At 40.1% G+C, this 26,352-nt stretch overlaps 4 protein-coding genes across 5 annotated transcripts; 2 read left to right on the top strand and 2 right to left on the bottom strand.

The window, feature by feature from the left end:
- The first annotated feature begins 267 nt into the window (after positions 1–267).
- tfe3b (transcription factor binding to IGHM enhancer 3b) lies at positions 268–9,362 on the top strand. 2 transcript variants are annotated; one of them, XM_085273153.1, is made up of 9 exons: positions 268–443; positions 4,089–4,322; positions 4,461–4,685; positions 5,157–5,252; positions 5,929–6,040; positions 6,155–6,205; positions 6,398–6,473; positions 6,624–6,771; positions 8,009–9,362. In XM_085273153.1, the coding sequence occupies exons 2-9, from the start codon at positions 4,122–4,124 to the stop codon at positions 8,465–8,467; spliced, it is 1,368 nt and encodes a 455-aa protein (XP_085129279.1). In that variant the 5' UTR covers positions 268–443; positions 4,089–4,121; the 3' UTR covers positions 8,468–9,362. The 2 variants fall into 2 exon arrangements, with proteins under 2 accessions (XP_085129279.1, XP_085129278.1); XM_085273152.1 differs by having other exon boundaries at positions 270–443; positions 6,149–6,205.
- Positions 9,363–10,043: 681 nt separating this feature from the next.
- On the bottom strand, positions 10,044–12,160 carry LOC146573775 (uncharacterized). Its single transcript, XM_085275512.1, has 5 exons — positions 12,068–12,160; positions 11,258–11,428; positions 11,075–11,179; positions 10,759–10,992; positions 10,044–10,655 (listed from the first exon to the last, which is right to left on the bottom strand). The coding sequence occupies exons 2-5, from the start codon at positions 11,391–11,393 to the stop codon at positions 10,381–10,383; spliced, it is 750 nt and encodes a 249-aa protein (XP_085131638.1). The 5' UTR covers positions 11,394–11,428; positions 12,068–12,160; the 3' UTR covers positions 10,044–10,380.
- A 3,101-nt stretch (positions 12,161–15,261) lies between these two features.
- LOC146573774 (uncharacterized) lies at positions 15,262–17,924 on the bottom strand. The gene has a single exon (XM_085273150.1). It carries the CDS (start codon positions 17,631–17,633, stop codon positions 16,239–16,241), a length of 1,395 nt encoding a protein of 464 aa, XP_085129276.1. The 5' UTR covers positions 17,634–17,924; the 3' UTR covers positions 15,262–16,238.
- A 40-nt stretch (positions 17,925–17,964) lies between these two features.
- Positions 17,965–25,472, top strand: cxxc1b (CXXC finger protein 1b). The gene is made up of 14 exons (XM_085273149.1): positions 17,965–18,097; positions 19,447–19,562; positions 21,803–21,903; positions 22,020–22,156; positions 22,340–22,495; positions 22,657–22,803; positions 23,032–23,139; positions 23,232–23,410; positions 23,525–23,732; positions 23,825–23,935; positions 24,017–24,066; positions 24,155–24,251; positions 24,368–24,520; positions 24,865–25,472. Exons 1-14 carry the CDS (start codon positions 18,095–18,097, stop codon positions 25,009–25,011), a joined length of 1,713 nt encoding a protein of 570 aa, XP_085129275.1. The 5' UTR covers positions 17,965–18,094; the 3' UTR covers positions 25,012–25,472.
- Positions 25,473–26,352: the final 880 nt, after the last annotated feature.

The following is a 26,352-nucleotide window of genomic DNA, read 5'->3' as shown; positions in this document are numbered from 1 at the left end:
TTTTTGTTTTTTTTACGTCGTCCCTGGTAGATTATATTCCTGTTCAGACACCGGGTATTATAAATATTGCGATTTGAATAGTTGTAATATTATTGATGTAATACTTATACTAAGAATTACTTCTTTACTTTTTTGAATAGCTAACCTCTGCGGCACTATTGGCAGACTAACATAGATTAAAATGTGTCACATTTATGAATTATAGCAGCACTTCAATACTATAAGAGGACACTTTATTCAAGATATCGTTTTGAAAATACAACTTTAAAATTAACAAGTTCCGGGTAAGTTGCGTAAGATGACGTAAGGCCGTCGGCCTGAGGTAAACAACGGTAGAGCGGAGGCTAGTGACTATCAAGTTAGTTTTCACGGATCTGAAGAAATGGCAAAGAAAGCGAAGGACTCAGTGGATGTGTGGCTGTAACTCCTCTTACACTAATCAGGTAGTACGTATCTTTAATCTGAAAGAGGTATGTAGCTGTGTAGCGTTAGCTTGTCGCAATGAGGGCTAGCTAGCTCAGATTCAACTTCCTATTTTTACTTGGCCGTCGAGGGGTCGTACGAGTACTGAAATAGCACTGCCTTCAGCTAAAATAGCAACCTTCTAACAAGTGGACTATCACTGGATAGCTTCAAAGTAAATAGTATACGATGGAAATTCTAGCTTGAATTGCTTGTCCTCACATAACGTTGATCTGGGCCCGTTAGCAGCACTGAGCTGTCAAACGAACACCGCCAATTCATGACGATAGAACCTAGCTCGCCAAAAATAGAAATTACGAAAAATGTGTAAAGTAAACAGCAACCTCCCAACTGTCTGTCTAAATGGTTCCAGAGTTAACCCATTTAAATGATGTTGTTAAAACTGAATTGGATCTTTTATGTTGTCAGGGGGGAATCTCTGTTAAGAAGGTAGGCGACCACTATTTCAGGTTCAGTTTTCAGTTGTATTTGTCATATGCAAGTTAGCACAGGGTCAACATCGCAATGAAATGTATTTGACGAGCAGAAGACAGTCACTCAGCAGAATGGTACAGTAGAAAAAAATAAAATAAAATAATAAAAAATAAATAGAAAAATAGTAAGAGCAAAATATTAAAAAGATGTAGTAAAAGAAAAAGATTTTCAGTTAACTGACTAAATATATATATATAAATGTATGTACACACTAGTGATTAAATAAAGAAAATCTTAATGTGGGGGGCGGGCAGATGGGATATTGCACAGGAATGAGCAGCAGTATAAATTAAACAGTACAAAAGTACGCGTACGCCTGCCGTGCGGCGAGTAGGCGGGGTCTGTACTCAGTCTGCCTCGACCAAATTATCGACACACTTCAAGCAACAATACAATCTTAAACTAATCACTACGCTCGCAGAAAATAGACAAAGGATGATCACGGGTATTTTTTTCCCCATCTGTGGTGTTTTTATCTTGTCAGTGAGTAATGACACGCAGACAAGATAAAAACTGTCGAACTGTTACAGTTCAATGGCTTAAAGTGACACCAACTCCCTTTGGTGTTCGTCTGCCTAAAAGTGATTGTCTGCCAAAAACTGATTTCCAATGTTTCCGTGTATTTTTTTTATGTGTAATATCTTTACGTATGTTCGTAAATAGACTTCGGTGAACAGGGTTTACAAAGGGGTTATATATAGAATTAAAAAATTATCAGTTTTTCAAGTATCTTCACAACTCTGTGTTATTGTACTTACATTATAACCAATCCGGTCCTTTATCCCTACTTAAAATATTTTTACAGAACTATTGTAATATTTGCTGCCATTTCTGCTGTCTTCTTGGCCAACTTACTCTTACAAAAGACATTTTTAATGTTAATGAGATTGTTTTTAACTGCAAAAATAAAGATTATATAAAAGTCACTGCCAAAAACTGATTGTGGCTTCTACCTTGTTACACGAATGTTGTTTGTGGCTCAAGATGACTGTATGTCATCCATGAGGGATGCATTTGACATCTGTTTCATATATTATAGCCCAACAAGTTACTTATAGCAGTTTAAATACGAGCAATAAATTTTTGGCAAATACCGGAAATCAGTTTTTGGCAGACAATCACTTTTTGGCACAACACCTGTATTTGCCAAAAAATGCCCGTATTTAAACTGCTGTAAATGACATGTTGGCCTATAATCTATGAAACATATGTTATATATATTTATGTTAATATATATGAGATATATTCTTAACTTTGAGCCACAAACAATATCCCCATCACCAGGTAGAAGCTGCAATCCAATCCGTTTTTGACAAAGTGATTTTTATATATAATTTATCTATCTAGCTAAACACTCTCACTGCCATTAAAAATATCTTTTTAAAGAGTGATCTGGGCCAGAGGGTATCAAAAAAGCAACAATATAACATAACATTTTTTAATTTAATTTTTTTTTTAGAATGACATTTTGTTAATTTTTGTCTGTTTTTGTTTTATACTTTGTCATCCCTGTTTGAAGCACTTTGTGATCTTTTATCTAGAAAGGTGCTATATAAATAGAACTTTACTTACTTAATATTTCTGCTAATTTTCATCAGAATAAGTGTCTGTTTCTGCAAACATATTTTAAGTGGCCAAATTCATAAAGTAACTTGCAAAAGAGGTAATTTCTTTTTTTATATATACACCCACTCCAACACTCATGTTTACAGTAATTTCACTAATATAAGCATAGACATCATGATCAATTGTGGGTTAACAACACTCTTGGGACACTCCCAATAGGGTTTAAAAATCTGGGACTTTCCACCAGTTGCTCTTGGAACTGAAGAAGCTTGTCGGATGAGAGGTGAAACATCAAGAAATTTAAAGAAGTCCAGTCACTTTTCTTTCAAAGCTCCTTACAAAGAAATGACACATAAAAAATGCATAGAAACATCGGAAATTTTTTGGCAGATGGTCACTTTTTGGCATAACGCCCAGCTGATGTTTTTCCTTTTCTGAGAAATCACTTCTCTTGTATGGAATTACTAAGGTTTCAGAATTTTCTGCAAAATATCTGTGTGAGTGTGGTGTAATAGAATATCAATCCATGTATGTTTAATTACATTTGTTTAAAAAATAATAATTCTGAAGTATTCAGATGTGCAAAAAAAAGGTGTATTAATCTATGTAAATATATATATAAGTGCCAACTTGGTCTAATACAAGGTGCTGGAGATGTAAACAGATACACATATTTGCAGATCTGCTGTGGCTGAAGTGCAACAAAGAAATGTAAGCAGCAGACCAGTTGGCCTTTTTAAGTTGTCTCCAGTTCTTGGGCCAAACTTTGTCTTTTCAGCCATTAATATTTATATATGCACTTATATGCACACACATACTTTAAATGCACTTCAACAGTTTTCTGTACACTTTTAAGCAGGCACTTGGAGAGCCCTTAACAAATGTACAAATCTTTGTGCAAAAATGGGCTGAGATACAGTTACACAATTCTTCACATTCGTAAATAATTCTGTTGCAATAGTAACCTTGTAATGCTCATTGGGACTGCTGAGCATGGTTGAAACAAGATCTATTTGAGTCTCCTGTGTCTCTGAGTAACAGATACAACTGTACCGGACATAACAGAGGGTATATATTAAAAAAAGGGGAAGTGAAAATGACAATAAAGAAGTCGGGGCTTGAAGAAGCTTTAAAGGCAGCAGATTAGAGAAACTAGATTTGTATAAGTACCATTGTAACTAAGTAACAGTCCCACTACTAATTCAAGATCTTAACGTATTTTAACGTATTTAAATGACTGATTGAAAACCAACAGCTTTCGGGGGTGTTGCAGTCTTACTAATGGTGTTGATTTGTTTGGCATTTTAAAGTAATTTGTTAACATTTTTAATGAAAACAGTTTTGTTAAGTTGTACAATTATGTATTGAATTCTACAGGTCATATCACAAACTTCTGATGGCTTTGGAACTTAATTACTCAGATTATTTCAAACCAAACTAAGCATTTTCTATGTAAATGTATTTTAGACCTGGCAGTGACATCTGGAATTCTCATCAGAATATTAAAGTGTAGGATTCTGATTTGTGGATTGAGTGGTGTAATAACATCGCATGCTGTCCTACAGGTCCATCCCTAGATCCCTGGATCCGTCTCAGCCATGTCGTCACGTGTGTTGCTGCGGCAGCAGCTGATGCGGGAACAAGCCCAGGAGCAGGAGAGACGCGAGGCTCTTGCTCAGCAACAACAGGCATCTGCCTCTCAGCTTCGGGCCACCAACTCGACTCCAGCTATCTCTGTCACTCTGCCACCTAATGCCGCCCGGCCCCCTCCAGCACAGGTGCCCGTGGAGGTGCTGAAAGTAAGAGCGACCTGTTTTGTTTTAAATTTTTAGCACTGTGTGTGTGTGTGTGTGTGTGTGTGTGTGTGTGTGTGTGTGTGTGTGTGTGTGTGTCAGTCCACCAGCCCCTCAGCCCCTAACAGCTGTTTGAATGATCAGGTGCAGACCCACTTGGAGAACCCCACCAAGTACCACATCCAGCAGGCACAGAGGCAGCAGGTGAAGCAGTACCTCTCCACCACTCTGGGAAACAAGGCGATTCCTCAGACCTTGTCTCTGTCCCCCGCCCCCCAGTCCAGTTCTGCCCCAGAAGTGGCCCCTACTGCCAGCAGCGCCCCTAATAGTCCTATGGCGCTGCTCAACATCGGCTCCAACAAGGAAGAAGTAAGGGGAATTCCAACATTGATACCAGTAGTTAAATTTCCTGTGTGCGAGTTTCATTTGATGATACAGCAGATTACATAACCTTTTCAGTAGTTTCCTTTTTGGAAACTTCCAGCGCATTTTTGTGGGGAAGTTGAATATCTGTTGCTTTCTTCTTGCTCAATTAGCTTGTGTTTGCTCTGTAACAATGTGCCTGAAGGTCCCACTGTGAGGGTGCATGCTCTTTGTTGTCATACTCTCGTTGGCCTTTCGTCACAATAAGATGTTAAATACTGCACCGGCAGAATAACCGTGCCAGCACGTCTCACGCACGCATCACTGTCTTCCAAATGACGCCTCTTTAAAGCTCTCACATTGGGCTCAGATGTCTAGTGTTGCCACCTGGATTGTTTTTATACAGTGTAAATACATATTCATTACTATCACACCATTTACCTTCTGCCACGTTTGTCTCATTGTCTGTTTTTCTAGATTGACGATGTGATCGATGACATTATTAGCCTTGAATCCAGTTTTAATGACGACATCATTACGTTGATAGACTCAGGTCTTCAGCTGCCTAGCACGGTATGAAGAACTATGCATTTATTGTTCTCTCCTGAACTTCCTTTTTGAAGGTTCCTCTCCAGTTTAGAGCTTCTTCTTTAATAGTGCAGTAACAGAATAACGCAGACAGCTCCAAGTGAGTACGCTCTGTGAATGGGCGGTCTCTTTCATGTGTGGAATTCTGAAAGTTGTAAGAGCAAATATACACTTGTAGCACTCAGTTACCATTTGTCACAGAAGTGTTTCATGGGCAGGGTAAAGCTATCAGTGGATACAAGACATAGAGAAGTGAGACAAAGTCATAAAAAGTACACGGCCAGGTCAAGAAGTAATCTGCAGGGAAGAAACAGGTTTCCAAAATTTCACCGCAAAGCAAAAAATGAGGATTATGGTGATGATTTTGGAGGGCCAGAAAAAGAAGCTGACTGAGGTAAAAAGGCTTTTTCTGATTTTTGAATTGGCACTGGGTAGTCTTCATCTTTGATATGCAATAGAATATAAATGGTGGGGTTTTTCTTTGCTGTTATTATGTAGCAGCCATTTCTTTTTGATAGCATTTGTCTGATCCACAGAAACCTGCTTTGAGTCTATTTTGAACTCACAGAACCGATTGCTCTAAATGAAAGCAGCAGCATTTGCTTCAGAGTAGTCAGGTACTATTTAAGACCTATATTGGAACATGTTGTTTGTTGTGCAGCTCCCAGGAAACCTCTTGGATGTGTACCATAGCCCGGGAATGGCAGCGCCTACTCTTACTGTCAGCAACTCCTGCCCTGCTGATCTTCCAAAAATTAAAAGGGAAATTACTGGTATAGTAACTTCTTTTTATAAACACGTGTCCTGTTTCATTTATTTATTTGTTTTTTAATAAACAGTTTAGCTTTTCGTAACATGAACACTAACATTTTGTCTGTCAGATGCAGATGCCAAAGCAATAATGAAAGAAAGGCAGAAGAAAGACAATCATAACCTCAGTAAGTCAAACCTTTGTTTGAGGTCATTTTTTTTAACTTCTTGTTTGAATATGATTACAATAAAAATATAGACCGCAATGCAGATTCAGAATCACAACATCCTATTTACTTATTCGTACACTTCTGCTTAATACCAGCTGATTGTTAGAGATAACCTCGTGTGCCTTTGCTTCCTCTCTTTGTTGGTTGCAGTTGAGAGGAGGCGTCGATTCAATATCAATGACCGCATAAAGGAGTTGGGCGCTTTGATACCGAAGTCATCAGACCCGTAAGTGGGATATTCATTTTCCACTGCTCACATGAAGTTACACTGTTTGAATTTTAATGCCTTGGGGCCACACATGCGGTGTATAAATCATGATCTTGTCCTCTGCTTCTGTTGTCTTTCCTGTCTTTACTGACATCGCAACAATGACAGAGAGATGCGCTGGAATAAAGGTACCATTCTCAAGGCTTCTGTAGACTACATCAGGAAATTGCAGAAGGAGCAGCAGAGAGCCAAGGATGTTGAGATGAGGCAGAAGAAGCTGGAGCAAGCCAACCACTCCTTAATGTTACGCATCCAGGTCGGTGTTCAGTTTTATTTATGTAGCGCTGTTTTACAGGAATGGTTATCTCAAAGTGTGTTTTGTTGTAAGATGAAGACATTAGTGAGAGAATCCTGACAATCGGATGAGGCTGTATGAGACAGCTCCATTTTAACAGGAAGAGATCTCTAACAGAACCAGACTTGACAATGGGCAGACATCTGCCATGACCAGATTGCGGTCATGGCTTTGTTGGGTTGATGTGGTGGGTTTGCAGTGAGGTCATGATATGGCTTGATCTTCGAGGGCTTGCTAACTGTGGATTTTACAGCCATTAAAAACAAATATCTAGTATGGACATATATGCTCTCTTGAGTTCCATCTTCTGAAGGCTTTTCAGGGAGCTTTTAGAACAGCCTTATAATAAGTAATAGAATAGTGCATCTTAGAAGCTTATGTATGAACAAGTATTTCAACATCACTCCGAAAAAGGATGCCTCCGATTTACTCGGCAAAGAAAAGAAGGCTTTCTTAATTTTCTTGTTAAAGAAAACATTCTTGGTCAAAAATAATTGATTCTTCAGAGTGTTACAGGAGGCCAAGGTAGTGCCATCCAGACTAAGAATGCGTCTAAATAGGAATGGATCTGAATGGATGTGTCTGGGGAACAATGGTGCATATTCCTTGAAAGTCAAAGAAAATCAAAAGCCATTTGTCCACCTTTGCTGTTTAGGTGTAGACAGAAATGTAAGCAGGGCGTGAACTGCTTGTCTTCATAAATGTAGTGACTTCCACGTCATTGGCCCTGCTCTGTTGTTGTCTTTTCACTCATATTTTTTCTAAACAAAGAAGGTCTTTGTCTTGCTGAAGAAATGTCAGTGTAACTGTCGTCACTACTGTAATACATACAGTAAGTCTGTGAAGTGTCTGCACTCATCCTGTTGGTTTACTCAGACATAAAGTTTGCACAAAATACTGTAGGTGAAATCCACAAAATGTTATGTTTGCTTTATTTAGTTCTCATCTAGTTCTCAACTATTTATTTTTCTTCCTTATTGCAAATTTGGATCAACCAAAAATTCAGACTTTCTTTGTTCCATCTGTGTTTCATCTTGTTTAGACAGTTTTTTGGGTGTAAAGTTTAACACGTGGAATGAATTTTTCAATGCAAAAACATAAAAGGAGCTATGCAATATAGGAGTGCAATAGATTATGCAATAATGACATGAGTGATTTCTGGCCATCTGATTAGAAAACATGCTGTTCTTGTTTTCAGGAACTGGAAATGCAGGCACGGCTTCACGGCCTCTCAAACTCCAACAGCGTCTCTGCTCTGAGCTCCGACCCCTCTCTGCTCCAGCAGCAGTCCACAGTTCCACAGAGCAGCCAGTCTCTGGCTCCCAACACAGGAGGAGCCTCCAACCAGAACCTCCTCGGTCCGGCAGCCATTGGACAACCTTTGCCTGCCTCCTTCCTGTCCCCACCCTCCTCAGACTCTCCCGCCGGACTCACCATAAGTAGTCCGCTGGACCTGGGCAGCCTGAGCTTCGCTGAGCTCGATGACCCCCCGGCCTCCGCCCTCTACTCCGATATGGGTTTGGGAGACATACTTATGGATGACGGGTGCACTCTGTCTCCAGAGAGGATTGGCGAGCCACTGTTTTCTCCTTTGTCACCGGGTGCCTCTAAAACCAGCAGTCGCAGGAGCAGCCTTGAGATGGATGAGGACTTGTGATGATTTGCGTGTGGTCAGAGACTCCGTAGGGACAAGAATGTCAGGAAGTGCAGTTTATCCTTAAACAACTATAGCCTATTTATAGAACTGCACAACTGAACTTTAAAAAGTCAAATTTAACTATAATTATGAACAAAACTAACACCAGAAGACAGCAATTTTTTCTTTGTTTGTTTGTTTGTTTTTTGCTACACAAATTCATTATAATTGTTCCTGTTAGGAGCCAGTCAGACATCAGATGATTATGTCTGAGTTTCTGAATGCAATCTTAGTATAAAATGCAATATTGTACAATAGGGGCATGGACCTAGCATTAAGAAATGATACATTCTTAAATAGTTGTTAAGATTTCTTCAGAGATTTTAAGAGGGATATATGGTTTGCTTGAATTTATTATATGCATATTTGTAGGGAAGAAAGCTGTGAGGTTTCTTTTTCGTGACAGGACATGTTTGGCACAACTAACTTGTCAAGAAATGCCAATATATAGCATATATTTCATGTGTGTGTGTTTTGGTTTTTTGTTTTTCTTCAGACTGACTGGAATCAGGGTTTGTTAAAAGCAGTTGCATACTCATGCGTGTTGGGTTGTATCACCAGCAACTACAGAAGGGATCTCTGTAAAAAAGTGAATTGGCACATTGTGTGGTAGTTACAGCACATTGTAAATAAGAGTCTTTTATTTTGAGCAAGTTCTTTGCACCTTATTTTATGGCAGTCTATGCATTTTAAGAAAGCTTGTGTCTGTTTTTATTACTACTACATACAGCGGACAACTAAGGCCCAGGTCGCATGTATTTGTAATAAAACCTTAAAGGCCGTGAAAAAACTTCACATGCTGCTGCAGCTAGTTAGCCAAAGCAGGATTTCTTCCAGAGTAGCTACAAATTGCAAATCAGCATTTTTATATATATATATATATATATATATATATATATATATATATATATATATATATATATATATATATATATATATATATATATATATATATATATTTTTTTTTTTTTTTTTTTTTTTTTTTTTAAAGTCAGTGGGAATGCAGAACAATTTTCTCCTTTTACAAAAGTACTGTAGTTCATTACAATTTTTTTTATACCTGATCATTTGATAAGTAGTTTCTGCAGACTAATGTGTGTTGTCAGTTTGTCTCCATTAACTTTGGTAATCACTGAGTAATTTTTTTTAACCAGTTAGCATGTTCTAATAAATATGTGGGGTGTTTTTTGTTTGTTTGTTTTTTTGGATGATGAAAAGTGATATAATCTAATAATGGATTCCTGCTCATTGTAGTCTGAATTCAGTTGGCTCAGACCTCCTTTTTTTAAACCAACCACTAGTCTCACTTCTGTTATAACAATGTATGATGTTTTGTTGAATGAAACCTCAAGGTAATTATTATTCCATTAAATAGTCACAAACGTTAGAAAGGGTTTATTTTCATCACATGCTTACCGAACCTTGTGTACAGTTAATGAATGTGTGTTTGAGTATTTTTTTGTTTTTTCTAACACTGATGGTGCTGTTTTTAGTTAAAACAGCCAAAAATATATTTAGATCATAGCTTTGAGTGGCATTGATTGGTGGTTACAATAATTTTTTAAGCTCTCCACTGATCGTTCAGAGCGTTGGAGGTACCTTTCAGCTTAAAGCAGCTCCACTCCATCACTCAGCGTTTCTCATCGTGTTCCCGTAAATCACGGAGTAGAACTTGTGTACTTATTCAGCTTTTACTCTTCTCCACAATATTAACCCTGTCTTAACCAGGCATATACACAGTGACTCATACTCACACCGACTGTTAACTACAAAGCAACATGTCTTGTCCCTGCAATTTGGCTTTGAGATTTTTAACAAATAAATGATTGCCATCGGTTCGTGTGTGGATGTGCTTTATTTTCTGGCAGCGGGCGTCAGTGGTAAAGCATCTGAGAGATTTCCATAGCGAGGTCCAGGCATTCTGTAGCCTGGAGGCACAAGTCGCACAGCGGACAGTCGCTCTGGAAGCAGCGAGAAACACCCAGACACCCGCAGAGGTTGCAGTGGTGCATCACCCCCAGGAGAGGCTCGCAGTCGTAGAAGGACGAGCACAGCCACCAGGCGCACCCGTTAAACCCCCTCAGCGTGGACAGGATGCAGTCCAGTGGGTGGCAGAAGAGGCAGGCCATGAGGATTGCAGCACAAAGGTCTCGCATAGAAGAGAAGGGTTAGTGAGGAAAGATGCAGAGAGAAAACAGATATGTCGGAACAATAAGTTGAAATAGGATTTCACTAAAGTTTATTGTCCTTACCCTCTGCGCCTGGGTCGGTGTGAGCAGAAGTGGTTTTAAGGCTTTCTTGGCTCTTGCCCTTTGGTTTGGGTGGATGGTTCAATTCATGGACTGTGCTGGCCTCCAGAGAGGACGGCAGCAAGGCGCTGCGAGGTTTTGGCTGCTCCTTTTCCACAGATTGTGGACTGCAGATAGATACTGCTCTGGTCACTCCTGACTTCGGTATATTTTGCATGTTACATTTTTTGGGAGCTTCTGTGTGAGACAGAGGAAATTCTTGTGAAAACATTTTTTCAGAGGATAAAATTACAAACAAAGAACTCACAGGTAACCGTACCTACTGTTCTATGGGGGAAGACATTCGTAGAGAGGTCCACTGAAGATAATTCGGTGTCCTCAGTGGAGATCTGCTCTGAAAAACTATTGACTTCAATCAAAGATTCTGGAGGCACAGAAACAAGGAGGAATCGGGTTACTAAGCATGTGTGTTTTCATTATTATCTGTTTCATGTGAGCATACCTGTAAGGTCTGCAGTGGAATCACGTGTAACGGGCAACTTTGAGATAGCAGGTAGTGGATCGTGGAGCTCTGCTTTGTCAGCATTTCTATTGTACGTTTTTTCAGTCGTATCTGCAGATTTGAGCATGTCATCCATCGTTGCAATCACTTGAATATGTCATCTGCCTCTGTCTTTGTAAAATATGGAAAACAATGTTTAAATGACATATTTAATTAAAGATTAGCGGTGATTATTATGTTTAGATCATTTCTCCTCTTAAACTGGAATAGATGACTTTGTAATGCTGTAATGAAAAGCCATTGCCATCATTCTGTGCCACTACCAGAGAGCCAGAGTCTCTAGCTGAGGTTTTGTAGCTGTCAGTAATGAGTGGACATCTTGGGAAGTTAATCTATTATTTATCTCCATTTTAGATACATTCATAATGTAGATGAAAGCTAGTACACTCATATCCTGACAGCAATATGACGAAGTGAGATCTTGAGTTTGCACTCATTAAAAATTAATTTCTTGAAGTAGTGCTTACCATCTTTGACATTTTTCACACAGAACATTTTATCCACATTTCTGCTTTTTGATGAAATTTATGACAGAGACAATCTACAAGGTAAGGTAAGGGCACGCGAGAATAAGTAAAAAGCAATGTGTCAAAAGTAACATATTTAGATTGGTATATTTAATACATTTGAAGATTATTAGTCACAAGCCATAAATACTTGAACACTGTGCTTTGGAAATATGTCAGCATCTACAAAGTCTGTCAAGTTTATTTCTCCTTATTAGCTTCATAGGAAACAAGGCATACTTACATTTCACAGCATTTTGTAGAGGACAATCCAACACGCAGCCTTAATCACATCTCTCAGTGGTGGAGGTGTAACTGCTGCCATCGTCGTGCACAATCTCTCTCACTCTCTGTCTCTCTCCATCTCTCTCTCTTTCCCTCTCTGTGAGTGTGTTTGCGTTAGGTGAGTGGGGGAGACACACCGAAAATGTAATATATTTGCTTATGTAAATAACCTTTTACGTCCTACCTAATATTAGTGGTACTTTTATACTACTGTAGTGCCTACATTTACTATAAATAAGCAAATCTTAACAAGAAATCGTGAAGCCATATTATTGTATCAGCCTATCAGTGACTAAATGGTGTGTCAACCAATGACTGAATACATATATATCTCAAAAGAAAGAACAAAAACTCAAAGTTTAACACTTGATAGGAAAAGACAGACTGCTGGGACATGGTATCATTAGCAGGGATTGTGTTAGGGGATGCAAACAAGGAAAAGAAGCTGAAGTATGCCAAGTTAATCAGGTACTGGACTGAAAGTCAGGGGCAAAAGGTTTGATGGAGTGATGACTCCAAATTTAGTCTAAATCATCATCATCATATGCAGAGGAGGTCAGGAGAGCTGTCTACAGACGTACCGGGAGTGCAGAATTATTAGGCAAATGAGTATTTTGTCCACATCATCTTCTTCATGCATGTTGTCTTACTCCAAGCTGTATAGACTCGAAAGCCTACTACCAATTAAGCATATTAGGTGATGTGCATCTCTGTAATGAGAAGGGGTGTGGTCTAATGACATCAACACCCTATATCAGGTGTGCATAATTATTAGGCAACGTCCTTTCCTTTGGCAAAATGGGTCAAAAGAAGGACTTGACAGGCTCAGAAAAGTCAAAAATAGTGAGATATCTTGCAGAGGGATGCAGCAGTCTCAAAATTGCAAAGCTTCTGAAGCGTGATCATCGACCAATCAAGCGTTTCATTCAAAATAGTCAACAGGGTTGCAAGAAGCGTGTGGAAAAACCAAGGCGCAAAATAACTGCCCATGAACTGAGAAAAGTCAAGCGTGCAGCTGCCAAGATGCCACTTGCCACCAGTTTGGCCATATTTCAGAGCTCCAACATCACTGGAGTGCCCAAAAGCACAAGGTGTGCAATACTCAGAGACATGGCCAAGGTAAGAAAGGCTGAAAGACGACCACCACTGAACAAGACACACAAGCTGAAACGTCAAGACTGGGCCAAGAAATATCTCAAGACTGTTTTTTCTAAGGTTTTATGGACTGATGAAATGAGAGTGAGTCTTGATGGGCCAGATGGATGGGCCCGTGGCTGGATTGGTAAAGGGCAGAGAGCTCCAGTCCCGCTCAGACGCCAGCAAGGTGGAGGTGGAGTACTGGTTTGGGCTGGTATCATCAAAGATGAGCTTGTGGGGCCTTTTCGGGTTGAGGATGGAGTCAAGCTCAACTCCCAGTCCTACTGCCAGTTTCTGGAAGACACCTTCTTCAAGCAGTGGTACAGGAAGAAGTCTGCATCCTTCAAGAAAAACATGATTTTCATGCAGGACAATGCTCCATCACACGCGTCCAAGTACTCCACAGTGTGGCTGGCAAGAAAGGGTATAAAAGAAGAAAAACTAATGACATGGCCTCCTTGTTCACCTGATCTGAACCCCATTGAGAACCTGTGGTCCATCATCAAATGTGAGATTTACAAGGAGGGAAAACAGTACACCTCTCTGAACAGTGTCTGGGAGGCTGTGGTTGCTGCTGCACGCAATGTTGATGGTGAACAGATCAAAACACTGACAGAATCCATGGATGGCAGGCTTTTGAGTGTCCTTGCAAAGAAAGGTGGCTATATTGGTCGCTGATTTGTTTTTGTTTTGTTTTTGAATGTCAGAAATGTATATTTGTGAATGTGGAGATGTTATATTGGTTTCACTGGTAAAAATAAATAATTGAAATGGGTATATATTTGTTTTTTAAGTTGCCTAATAATTATGCACAGTAATAGTCACCTGCACACACAGATATCCCCCTAAAATAGCTGAAACTAAAAACTACTTCCAAAAACATTCAGCTTTGATATTAATGAGTTTTTTGGGTTCATTGAGAACATGGTTGTTGTTCAATAATAAAATTATTCCTCAAAAATACAACTTGCCTAATAATTCTGCACTCCCTGTATGTAAAACATAGCGGATGCTCAAACCAGCTGTCAAGCATGCTGGTTTAAGGGTCATTGTTACACCCCGGCCTAGGCAACCGGCGTGCAACGTATGAAAATAAAAATAAGAAAAAAAAAACACACGAGAAACAAACTAAAGCTCTCCACCAAAATCCCAAAACGAAGGTGTCTCAAACGAAAATATTAACAAACCCATTCACAGCTATTTACAACAGACTATTTATTTACATCAAAACACCAAACTATTTACAACACGGGGGAGATCGCGACCATGACCAACTGACACACAGGGCTTAAATACATAGAAGGAGCAATCAGGGAATGGACCACAGGAGGGAAACACAGCTGGGGCAAATTAGACCTGACGAGACAAGGAAACGTAAACTGAACACACTAAGATAACAACAGACCTTCAAAGTAAAACAGGAAACACATGACAGTCACGCAAAAACAAAACACTGACAACACCGAAACGTAACAGTCATGATTTGAGCTCGTTCTGCAGCCACAAGAGATTGTCAGCTGCAAGGTGACAAACTCCTCTGCATGACAAAGTTTTCTAGACTCAAATGTGAGGCCGTTTGTCCGACAGCTAAAGCTTCTCCTAAATTAGGCCATGCACAAGGATAATGACCCCAAGTACAGCAGGAAATCTGCAGCATGGAAGCCCAGACCTCAACCTGACTGAAATGCTGTGTATAAAGGAATGCTTACAATGCTTGAATTGAAGCAGCAGACTTGCGGCTGCTAACTAGTAGTTAGCAGAACCAGTAGTTACTAACTACTGGTTCTGTAAACTACTCAAACATAGAATGATTTGTGGATTGTGGTTATCCTATTATGGTGATCTGAAATGTAAAACTAAATGTGATTCAGAAAGTTTTCCTTTGTATATATTACTTTGCATCCAGTGGTTAATATATACTAAAGAGTATATATTTTCATTATAGTCAACAAAAATTTAGATACATTGAAACCTCTTGTTTATTTTGTGCCATGTACTGTCACATATGCTAAGCCTAATTCCACAATGATTGCCTGAGCCTATTCTTGTTAAATGATGAAAAACTCAAAGGCACGTTTGGGCAGTGGATCTGTGTGAAATCAGCAGCTTGCAAAACGAAATCAAAATGTGTGCTATTGATTCTAAAAATAGAAATCACAATAAAGTTCAACATTTACTAAAACCGCCATTCAGTCATCTGAGAGTCTTTACTCATGAAATTATAACGGTTAGATGAATGTATATGCAGTGATTTACTGATCAATGATAAAAGGGGAGATTTATGCAATAACGAAGACTGTCATGAAAAGTATTTGGCATCTGATCTCCTGTAACCTGCGGAGCTAAGCTGTTTTACCAGCTCTGCTCTCTGATTTTTCTTTTTTCTTTTATGAAAAAACACAAGTTGTCAAAGTTATTTGTTTGCAAATGTATTTCAGAAATATCGACATACTTTTTTTAATCAGCAGAAACTTTATGTCAGTAGTGCAAAAACCTGCACTGATCTGACCTCATTTCTTCCTCATCCTGATTCCTGACCTGGGAAGGGAGAGAAATATTTGTTTTTGTTTGTCTTCTTGTTTTATTTAATTCCTTGTGGGATTTGGATCCAACACGTAAAGTATGCATATTATGCACACACACAAACACACATGCAGCTATTACCCATTTCTTGTATTCTTGAATAAATACATTGATTTGACACATTTAATTAGCGGCCAATTGTTTTTATTGTTCAATTATTAAGAAAAAAGAAAAGGTGGGGGTGGGTGGGATGGAAAGTAAAGGGAGAGAGGAGAGAAAACCCCAACAATCCCCTCTGAGCAAGCACTAGGCGACAGTGGATAGGAAAAACTCCCTTTAAAGGAAGAAACCTATGACAGAACCAGGCTCTAGAGGGGGCAGTCAACTGTCGGGACTGGTTGGGGGGTGACTGTGAAAAGAGGGGAGGGAGATGGGAGAGGTGTTAGTAGTTAAGGGGAGGGGGGGGGGAATTAAGCTGGAGCAGAGGTGGGGGAAGAAGAGGTGACATTGGCAGTACTGAAAGAAGGAGTGTTCCTCCTCCAGAAGAAGCAGAAGCGTTTTTTCTTTTTCTTCAGCTGCTCTTCCACGAGCACCTTTTTCTCGAGGATGAGGATTTTCAGCTCCTCGATTGTTTCGGTGTTTTGCTTCTGCAGCTTGTTGCATTTTTTCTCCACTTCTTCTATTTCAGCTTGTTTTTCTTCCAACCTTTCTTTCAGCACTTTAGATGTTGCCTCCTGTTTCTCAAACTCCTGGAGAAGAAGTTTTTCTTCTCTCTGCTTACTGACCAGCTGTTCTCTCTCTTGAAGCAGGTCTTGATATTTGTGCAGTGTCTCTTCGAACTTTACCTGCAGCATCCTGTTGTTTCCCTCCATGAGCTGGAGTTGGCACTCCATGTCTCCCTGCTTTCTGTCCAGCTGCTCTTTCTCTTGAAGGATTTCTTTATTCTGTCGCAGAGCTTCATCAAGCTTTCCTTGCAAGCTTTCATTTTGTTGCTTGATGCTCTGCAGATTGGAATCCATTTCTTTTTGTTTGATTTCTTGTTCCCTTTTCTCTTGGAGAAGCTTCTCATTTGCTTGCTCTGTGCGATCAAGCCTTTTTTTGTCTACACTGTACATTAGCTCCATGTCTCGGAGCTTGGAGTGCAGCCCTCTCTTCTTCGTGCTGTCTTGCATCTTCTCTTGGAGGAGTTTTCTATTTTGTCGCAGAGCTTGATCAAGCTTTCCTTGCAAGCTTTCAATGTGTTGCTTGATGCTCTGAAGCTTGGAATGCATTTCTTTCTCTTTTAACTCCTTTTGCCTTTTCTCTTTGAGAAGCTTTTCATTTTCTTGCAGTGTGCGATCAAGCCTTTTTTTGTCTACACTGTACATTAGCTCCATTTCTTGGAGATTGCTGTGCAGCCCTCTCTTCTTCATGCCGTCTTGTTTCTTCTCTTGGACAAGTTTTTTATTTTGTTGCAGGGCTTCATCAAGCTTTCCTTGGAGCTCCTGGTTCTTTTTGTCCATGTCATGGAGATCCTGTTGTTTCCCCTCAATAATAGCTTCCTTTTCTTGAAGCTGGTATGACAACTTTTTTAGTTCAGCGCTCTTTCGCTCATTTTCCTCCATCAAGAACTTAATCTTCTCTGTGTTTCTGAGCGCTTCATCCTCCATTTCTTCCAAACGCTTTTCCTCTAGTTCCACTTGGTCACACCAAGGAAGAGAGGAAAGGGAAGAGTCTAGTGGCTCATCCCAGGGAAGAGCGTATGGGTCAACTTCTTGTCCCTTTGGATTTGTTTGAGACATGTTGGGTCTGGATACAGTTACAACTGCAAAGGATCCAAATATTTCAAAAGGCTTTTCTGGCGAACGGTTCAATGCTGCACACATCAAGGCTGCGAGAAACGGACTAAAAGTCGTTGCTCTTCACCCCTATTTATAGGTTTTAAGGGTCAACGGATCAAAGGAAAGAATGGTGGTAAGATTCTACGTGTGTGACGTCATAATTCTGTAAGGCAATGAGGTTGTCACGTGATATTTTTGGAGGAGGGCATTTTTCAACTTGGACAAATTATCAATAAAGTTTCAATCTCTGTTATTTTCCCCAAAAAACGTGTTGTCGCAATAATGTTTTCTACTGTAATATGTGCCAACAGATGGCGCAGTTTAAAGTTGGCTGTTACTCTGCCCAGGCTGCTACCATAGAAGAAGAATGTAGACCAATAGTACTTTGACGATGTCCGCTGATCGTTTCCGTGTAAATCTTAGCATTGCTTTAGCCGTCAAGCTAAAGGTTTAGCTTCATACTGCCATATTTGCAGAGTAACAAAATATTTAAACGGTCTCAGATCATGGTGAGTATTTGAAAAAATGTTTATTTAATGTGAAGCCTGTGATGTGGAAAGGTTAGCAAGCGTAATTTTGCCTATTGTGTTATACACGGGTGCTTACATCCGAGTAGTGTTGATCTTTTCTAAGGTCCATGGGTTTATCCAACGAGCAGCTAAGTCACCGTTATATCTGTAATTTTGTGTGCAACGTCTTAATGCAAAAAAAAAAAAAAAAAAAAAAAAAAAAAATCAAATCCCAAATCAACGCAACGAAGCAAAGACTAAACAAAAAAAACCCCACAATGCGTTTTTAAGCTCTCTCTGCGTTCACTGCCTCTGCAAGTGTCAAACTTCCTCGCTTTAGCTGATGCTAACCAACATTAGCGCTTACGGTTCGTATATAAACACAACTGTCAGCCCTTCACTTTTGGTGCCGACCACATTTTGAGCATTTTCTACAGTTTGTGAAATGGTCGCCATTGGCATTACATGCCAGTAGTGTTCGCTAATTGACTTTACCGGGGATTATATTTATTACAACGTTACTGCGCGGAAGTGATCATAGTGTATGCTTATGAACGTGAGTGGTAGGTGTTATTAGTGCGACTTTACCCTTAATTAGTTTTCCCACCGGAAGTAGAGTTGTTTATGCGACGTGATGGCTAGAGCAGTCCCAAACAATCGATCGCGTTTATTAACAGACCAATTCTCTCCAAACTTTTAGGGTAAGCTAGACTCGAGATATGGTTGCAATAATACGAACAAGGGCGCAACAGCATATTGACAATGGCGAGAACTTTAATATTTACATTGTGTTAGTGCACCCATCGCTCCGCATCCTTAACGCTACATTGATGTCGAGAGTCTCTGACACAGCTGTGCTCTGCAGCACAGACACCCTGCTTATCTGTGATTCGGCCAGACTGGTGTTGAACTCCAAAGACATGCGCGGGGTTAGGTTAGTTGGCTGTTGGTGTGAGTGGTTGTCTGAGTCTCTCTAATAACCCTCCAACAGACTGGCGACCTGTCCAGGGTGTACTTTTGCCCTATGACAGCTGAAATACAACCTGAATAAAATAAGTAGGAGAAAATGAATGATGTTTATGAACTGTAGTTAATGTAGTCAGACAATAAGTTACCGAGCAACAGGCCACAAGTCTTGGTGCAGAATCATACTAAGATTTAAAAAATAAAATGTTGGCACTGGTGTTTGAAACAGTATACTGTCAGTAAGACTGGAGCAACTGCACACATCTGGAAACTAATAACTAGAGTAGTTAGTAACATTTTGTTACTGCATCCATTTAGCCAGGTATAATTAGCATGTCTACATACATGTCATTTCTAATGTGGTCCTATGTGGTATGTTGTAGGACAGTGAAGTGTCTGACACTGACCATGTACCAGTGCCTGAGAACACTGGTATGGAGGGGGAGAACGCACCTCTTTACTGTATTTGTCGGAAACCAGACATCAACTGCTTCATGATGTAAGTATATATCAGTTTTATATTTGCAGTATGCGCAGTAGGGGTGGGCGCTAGCTTCAGCAATGTTATCAGAGATTTTTTAAAAAAAATGAAGATCTTCTATTTCGAGAAAACTACCAATAAGGATATATGCACAGATCTAGAAAACAATACTGTAACATTTTATTGATGCTTGCAGTTTGGAGGAAGCAGTATTTGCAAGTGTAACTAAATTCCAGGCATTTTCCATCCTTCTTTTCCTATCAGCTTTTTTCTAATTGTCAGTGTGAACCAAGGTGTCAGCAGCAGCATTATAGTGCAAAAGTAGTGACCCAGCATAGATCAAATGTAAGCACAAAAGTAGCCAAGGCAGTGTAACTCATCAGCAGTCTGCACAGTATTGTCATATATTAAAAATGAAGAATATTTTTTACTTGTTGTAGTGTTTCATCATGGGTCCAGTTTTTACTAGAGATTGCACGATACCACTTTTTAATGACCGATACCAATATAATAAATTTGGATATCTGCCGATACCGAAATGAATCTGATATAGTGTGTTTTATAATCAATAAAACTCATACTCAAGTTTTAAAAAATAAAACTAAAGCTATTCTGTTATACCTGTATGCAAAAAATCCACTGCACCCATATTTCATAGTTCAGCAATACTGATCATTCTAATAAACTTAAACCTACACCATCCTCCCTATTCTGGTATTTTAAAGAGTACTTAGGTTGTTTAATATTTCCCCTAACTAATAGGGTTGCCAACTCGCAGCAAAAAACATAAGGAACCACCCTCCCACCCTCCATCTCATAATGCTTAATCAATGTAATCGACTTTAATTTAATGCATGTGTAAAACAAATGCACAGACGTCAATTATATTTCCACAATAATTAAATAGATTTGACATCTTTCTTCAACAGAATTGCAGACTGCACAGATGGTACTTTCCCAAAGAAAAAAGGACAAGCCTACTAACTATTAGAATAATAGTTTCTAGATACAATAATGTATTTCTATACATTTTACATCAGATGAAAACTTTGGTTGTTCCCCCGTGGGGAAATTCCTCTCTGCATTTAACACATTCACTCAGTGAAGCAACGGGCTGCTATTGAGCAGTGTGTAGGGACGGTACCATAGCCGTTGAGGGGAATTGAACCCCTGACCTTCCGATCACAGGGCCAACACTTTACCTACTGAGCTATCCCTGCCCCAAAGACCCATGTTTCCGCCCGGTTACGGACCGGGGACCTTTCGACTGTGAGGTGAACATGACAACCACTACACTATGGAAACCCTGAAGTGATGTCAGGGCTGGGATGTTTGCAGGAGTTTGCAACAGAAAAGCCGATCAGCCTATCATTGATCAGTTTTATGATTTCAAGTAACAACAGGAGAGGGAGGAGGAGAGAAGAAGAGGCGGTCGCTCCATATATCGGTTGTGAAGCTTAGCGTGGGAATTCTTTACAAACTTTCAGAAATTAACTTACACACTTGCTTTACTTCTCTGGGATAACTTTCTCGGAGATGAAATGCCGCTTTGGGTGCTCATAGCGGCTCCAAATGCTCAACCAGACCACCGACAGGTCTCGCACACCACAGCCGCTCCTCCGACCTTAGCACTCCTCCGACGTGCTATGGTCAAGAGGTGGGTCACGCCATGTCGCAAGTTTTGTTAGATGCTTTTGTGATCGGGTTACATTTTTTATTTCTCTCCGATATCCAATCCAATGATTTAGGTCAGTATCGGACCGATACGTAATATCGGATCGATCCATCTCTAGTTTTTACCCAGATGCTTAAAGCCTTTCTTTTCCCTCATGTAACACCAACGGTAATTTCCAACCACTGTTTCCTGTTCCTGACAGACGGTACAAAACTAGTGAGTGTGCGAGTGAGGCCTGGGGGGAGTCAATTCTTTACATCTGGGCCACACACCACCAGCTGCTAGTATCTCCTCCTCCATAGCCTTGTTGTACGTGATGTGGGTTCTTTTCGCTCTTATGCGGTGAAAACATGTTTGTTGTTCCCACTTTTATTGGAAAAAGTTTTCTTATGTTTTTTGTGTGTGTGTTGCTATCTTGAACATTGTCTTTTTAGATCTAAATTTGTCTTGGTCTCATACATGATATGACATTTTTATGTCACCTCAAAATTTATACCCGTATTGTCATGTTTAATATGGCACAGAAGAAGTATTTCATACATTAAATGCTTGTTCATTAAATGCATTTGTTTCTCGGCGACAGTGGCTGTGACAACTGTAATGAGTGGTTCCATGGCCACTGCATTAACATCACTGAGAAAATAGCGAAGGCAATCCAGGAATGGTACTGCATGAGATGCAGAGGTGATGATAATTTCTTTATTTATTTTTTGCTTTTTTAAATAAAATAAAATTCACTCTGGTTCTTTATTTGCCTGGAAATGAACAAGATCCCTCTTCCTTGTATTTGTGATCACCAGAAGAAAACCCCTTGTTGGAAGTAAAATACAGATCAAAGAAAAATCGTGACAAGGAACCCGACTCTGACAGAGGTGAAAGACAGTACAGCACTCCAAGTACTCCAGACTATAGAAGTGAAAGGCGGCGTGGATCCAAAGTAAGTTGTATTATTGTGGTCATTATAAGCAGAGGTGGATTCGATACATGCATGGCTGGGGTTGGCTGATCTTCCTCATAGTCTTATGTAATTTAGTAAAGTCTGTACATTTTTTGCTTTGGATTTCATTTTTTGTTTTCCAGGATGTCCTGGCTCTTATTGCCTCTTGTTAATTTCCCCCAGGTAAAGCGTTCAGTGAGGATGTGCGGGGAATGTGAGCCTTGCAGGAGGACTGAAGACTGTGCTCAGTGTGATTTCTGCAAGGACATGAAGAAGTTTGGAGGCCCCAACAAAATCAGACAGAAGTGCAGGTTCAGGCAATGTGAAGTGCGAGCCAGGGTAAGTCCCTTTAGCTCCATAATGTGTTAACAGTGCCTCATAGAGTGTAATAGTATAGTAGTTACACATTAACGTGCAAGGGACATCAAAACTAGGGTGTAAATCAAAAGGTTGTTTTTTGTTTGTTTGTTTTTCTAAATTCCTATAAATCTTGTGTTCAGAAAATGCTGCGTGTGAAGGATGAGGAATTCTCTCTGAGAGAAAGGAGGGACAATTCCCACCACAGACGGAGGCGGTACTCTGAGGACTACGACAGCGAGGCAGAACTCTACCAGCAGTACAAGACGGCAGGACTGGACGACAGCATGGTAGGAGAACGATTCACATTACGCTGTTGCATGTTCAATTCAGTTCAACTCCATTGTATTTATATAGTGCCAAATCACAACAATAGTTGCCTGAAGGCGCTTCATACTGTAAGGTAAATATTAAAGAGAAAACTCCAACAGTTAGCCCCATATGAGTGAGCACTTGGCGACAGTGAGAAGAAAAAACTCACTTTTACATGCACTCACTCAATCACTCCTCTTATGCAGGCGTGGGCCAGTGAGGACGAAGACGAGGTGCCCTTCAGTCCTGTCATGCGTAAGAAAGCTATAAAGGTGAAGCATGTCAAGAGACGAGAAAAGAAGTTTGAGAAGAAAGTAAGGCTGGTTTTCTCATAGAAAATGATGATATTTTAAGAGCTGCCGCGTGTTAAAATGGTAACATCTGTTTTTGGAAAAAAAACATTCAGAAGGAGTCACGTCGCCACAAGCAGAAGCAGAAGCACAAAGACCGAAGCAGGCACAGTGAGAGGGGGGATTTGCGAGATAGCGGAGGTCAGCGTCAGTGCCTGGGACCGAACTGTGTGGCGGGAGCAAGACCCAACTCCAAATACTGCTCTGAGGACTGCGGCATGAAGTTGGCCGCCAAGTAAGACTTTCTTTTTGCTTTTGTTTTGTCTCAACTTACTGGAAAAGCGTTTGGAATTTTCTTTGACATCTTTACTTCACTTTTTTAAAGTTTTAAAATCTTTGTTCTTGTCAGCCGGATCTATGAGATCCTCCCTCAGCGTATCCAGCAGTGGCAGCAGAGCCCCTGCATTGCCGAGGAACACGGTAAGAAGCAGCTGGAGCGGATACGCCGGGAACAGCAGAACGCCCGGCTCCGCCTCACCGAGATGGAGCGACGCTTCCACGAACTGGAGGGCATCATCGCCAAAGCGAAGCAGCAGGCGGTTCAGCAGGACGAGGAGGTGAGCGCACGTCTCAGGCATTGATTGTTTATTTGAACCTGGAGATGAAGAACAGAAGGAACACCTAGATTTGGTTTGGTTCCTGTTTGCAGGTAAATGAAGGCGACAGCGAGGACACAGATCTGCAGATCTTCTGCGTGTCTTGCAGTCACCCGATCAATCCAAAAGTGGCACTCAGACATATGGAGAGATGCTATGCAAAGGTGATCATTTCTTTCATTTCTCTTGATACTGCTGCAAGCTCATTCTTTTCCTAAACACTTATTTTTCTGATTATTTAACAGTATGAGAGCCAGACTTCCTTCGGGTCAATGTACCCTACAAGGATAGAAGGGTTAGTGAAGTTCATTGCTGCCTTTAGGTTTTTTGAATGTTTCTGTAGTTGGATGATTTACTAAGATGATGTTTTTTTTTTCTTGCAGCGCAACCAGGCTCTTCTGTGACGTGTACAATCCACAAAGCAAGACATATTGCAAGAGGCTTCAGGTTTTGTGTCCAGAGCATTCTAGAGATCCAAAGGTCAGAAAAACAGCTTTCTTGGTGTAAAAGCAAAGAAGTGGCAGCGGGAAGCCACTAAGCATAAAGTGCAGTCAATGTGGAGACTTTAATCTGTCTTTCTTTTGATCGGTCCACAGGTGCCTGTGGATGAGGTGTGTGGGTGCCCTCTAGTGAAGAATGTGTTTGAGCCGACAGGAGAATATTGCAGAGTCTCCAAAAGAAAGTGCAACAAACATTACAACTGGGAAAAGCTCAGGAGAGCCGAGGTGGACTTGGAGCGCGTCAGGGTGGTGAGTCCAACTTCACGATTGATGCGGTAGTTTGGAAAGCTTGCACAGTTCAAACAAAGTCAAAGAAAGTCATGTGTCAGATCAGGTGAGATGTTGGGCAGCTTTCTGGGGAATGCAGGTAGTGGGCCAAAAACGGTCTGGTTACAGCAGATTTGTATCGGCTGAGTAGTAGAAATGGGTGGGGGGTCGCCTTTACATTCACCTGTGCAAATTAAAGGATTTAAAGTAGGCAGAGCAGCTCAATCCCGGGATGAGACGGAAATCTCTTTGTGACTTTGTCATTTTAAATAACTAACACTGGCTCTTCCACACTGGTCTGTTTCTTTTCCTTCCCCCCCACACAGTGGTACAAGCTGGACGAGCTCTTTGAACAGGAACGTAATGTCAGGACTGCTATGACCAACAGAGCTGGTCTCCTCGCTCTGATGTTGCACCAAACTATTCAGCACGACCCGTTGACGACCGATCTCCGTAGCAACAAGGATAGGTAGTCAGCTCTGCTACTGTTGGATCTGTGGATCACTGTATGTTTGGGATGCACCGATTGTGAAATTTATGACTTCTTGTGGTTTTTTTTTACATTTGATTCCATAATGTGTTTCAGGGAAACAAAGAAATCTTCACGCTTTCTTTTTCTTTAAATTTTAAACAAAAACATCATCCACCGCAATCAGTAAATGTGTCATTTGCCAGGCAGAACAGCTGGAATTAACATGTTGGTGCACCCGTACTTTACATAACACGAGTTTTGAGAAGTAAGGGGTATAAACATTAACAACCAATTTTATGGAGGCTGATTTTCTAACTAGATAATTATTTTAAAAATGTGTGTATGATAATATATATTTTCCTGATAGTAGTAGATGAAGTACTGCTGATTGAAAACTGCTCTTTTTTTTTCTTTTCTTTTTATGTTTACCCTGAATAAACACCTGAAACCTGTTGTGTATGAGGTGTGTGTGTAAGAGTTATGTGTTACTTGTTCCTTCATTTCCATACTTTATGAATGTGACTATCAAGGTTTATAAGAATGATATAATTATATTAATGTAGCTTCACTGAGAATGTTTATGTAGTGTGAAGTAACACATACATACATACATACATACATAAATAAATGGATATAATGAGAGGAAAATAAAAGCTGCAGAAAGACTGCATTGGGAACTGAAACTCAGGGTACTGCAATGCAGATCGTGTCCTTTAAGAAGAGTACTCACACTAACGACTCACCTCAGTTTTTTACGTGTGCCAACTTTTTCACACTGGACAAAAACAAGCACCATTTTTGTAATTGTACACATTTTATGTTGTGTATTTCTTTTAAGGAAATACCCAATTTTTTTGTGGTTGTGTGCATAGCACAATTCCTTTTACAAAGTTTTTGCATTTAGGTTTTCCTTCTGAAATCCTACTTCAGGCCAGAAGATGTTGAAATCCAATCCAACTTTATTTCAATTCAATTCAATCTTTATTGGCAGACTTCATGTCCATAAAAACAAAAAACAAGACAAAAAACACACACACACAACCCCCCCCCCCCCCCCCCCCCCCAACACAAGGTATAAACCATTAAATATATATATGTATATAAATAAGTATCTAAAACATCAAACACTTTAACCAGTGCTTTCTGAGACTGGGTGAGTAACGGGAACCACTCAGTGTCGGATCTGTAAGTGCTAAAATTATACTGTTACTCGAACCATCCAGTCGTTCTCTAAAATTGAACATTAGCTTTCTTAAAAGTGGTTTAAAAGTCCAAACACCCACAGCTACAAACATCTGGTTGGCACTACCACTTCTAGGTATCCTGCAAAGGATTCTCATCG

The sequence above is a fragment of the Mchenga conophoros genome, linkage group LG5 (assembly GCF_057382185.1).
Source record: "Mchenga conophoros isolate Kocher_MC1m ecotype Shallow Benthic linkage group LG5, M_conophoros_male_GT1.1, whole genome shotgun sequence".
NCBI classification, from domain to species: domain Eukaryota; kingdom Metazoa; phylum Chordata; class Actinopteri; order Cichliformes; family Cichlidae; genus Mchenga; species Mchenga conophoros.
Note: the sequence above shows the minus strand (reverse complement) of the source record. Positions and strands in the feature narration are given on the sequence as shown.

What these genes read in the sequence shown, in the direction of transcription:
- tfe3b (XM_085273152.1), top strand. Translation starts at nt 4,122, where the DNA reads ATGTCGTCACGTGTGTTGCTGCGGCAGCAGCTGATGCGGGAACAAGCC. An exon ending in GTCTTCAGCTGCCTAGCACG is followed by an intron (nt 5,253 to 5,928) that starts GTATGAAGAACT and finishes TTTGTTGTGCAG; the next exon opens with CTCCCAGGAAACCTCTTGGA. An exon ending in GAAAGACAATCATAACCTCA is followed by an intron (nt 6,206 to 6,397) that starts GTAAGTCAAACC and finishes TGTTGGTTGCAG; the next exon opens with TTGAGAGGAGGCGTCGATTC.
- LOC146573775 (XM_085275512.1), bottom strand. Translation starts at nt 11,393, where the DNA reads ATGGATGACATGCTCAAATCTGCAGATACGACTGAAAAAACGTACAAT. An exon ending in CTTCCCCCATAGAACAGTAG is followed by an intron (nt 10,993 to 11,074) that starts GTACGGTTACCT and finishes TGTCTCACACAG; the next exon opens with AAGCTCCCAAAAAATGTAAC. An exon ending in CACCGACCCAGGCGCAGAGG is followed by an intron (nt 10,656 to 10,758) that starts GTAAGGACAATA and finishes CTTCTATGCGAG; the next exon opens with ACCTTTGTGCTGCAATCCTC.
- LOC146573774 (XM_085273150.1), bottom strand. Translation starts at nt 17,633, where the DNA reads ATGTGTGCAGCATTGAACCGTTCGCCAGAAAAGCCTTTTGAAATATTT.
- cxxc1b (XM_085273149.1), top strand. An exon ending in GGCATGAAGTTGGCCGCCAA is followed by an intron (nt 23,411 to 23,524) that starts GTAAGACTTTCT and finishes TGTTCTTGTCAG; the next exon opens with CCGGATCTATGAGATCCTCC. An exon ending in CGGTTCAGCAGGACGAGGAG is followed by an intron (nt 23,733 to 23,824) that starts GTGAGCGCACGT and finishes TCCTGTTTGCAG; the next exon opens with GTAAATGAAGGCGACAGCGA.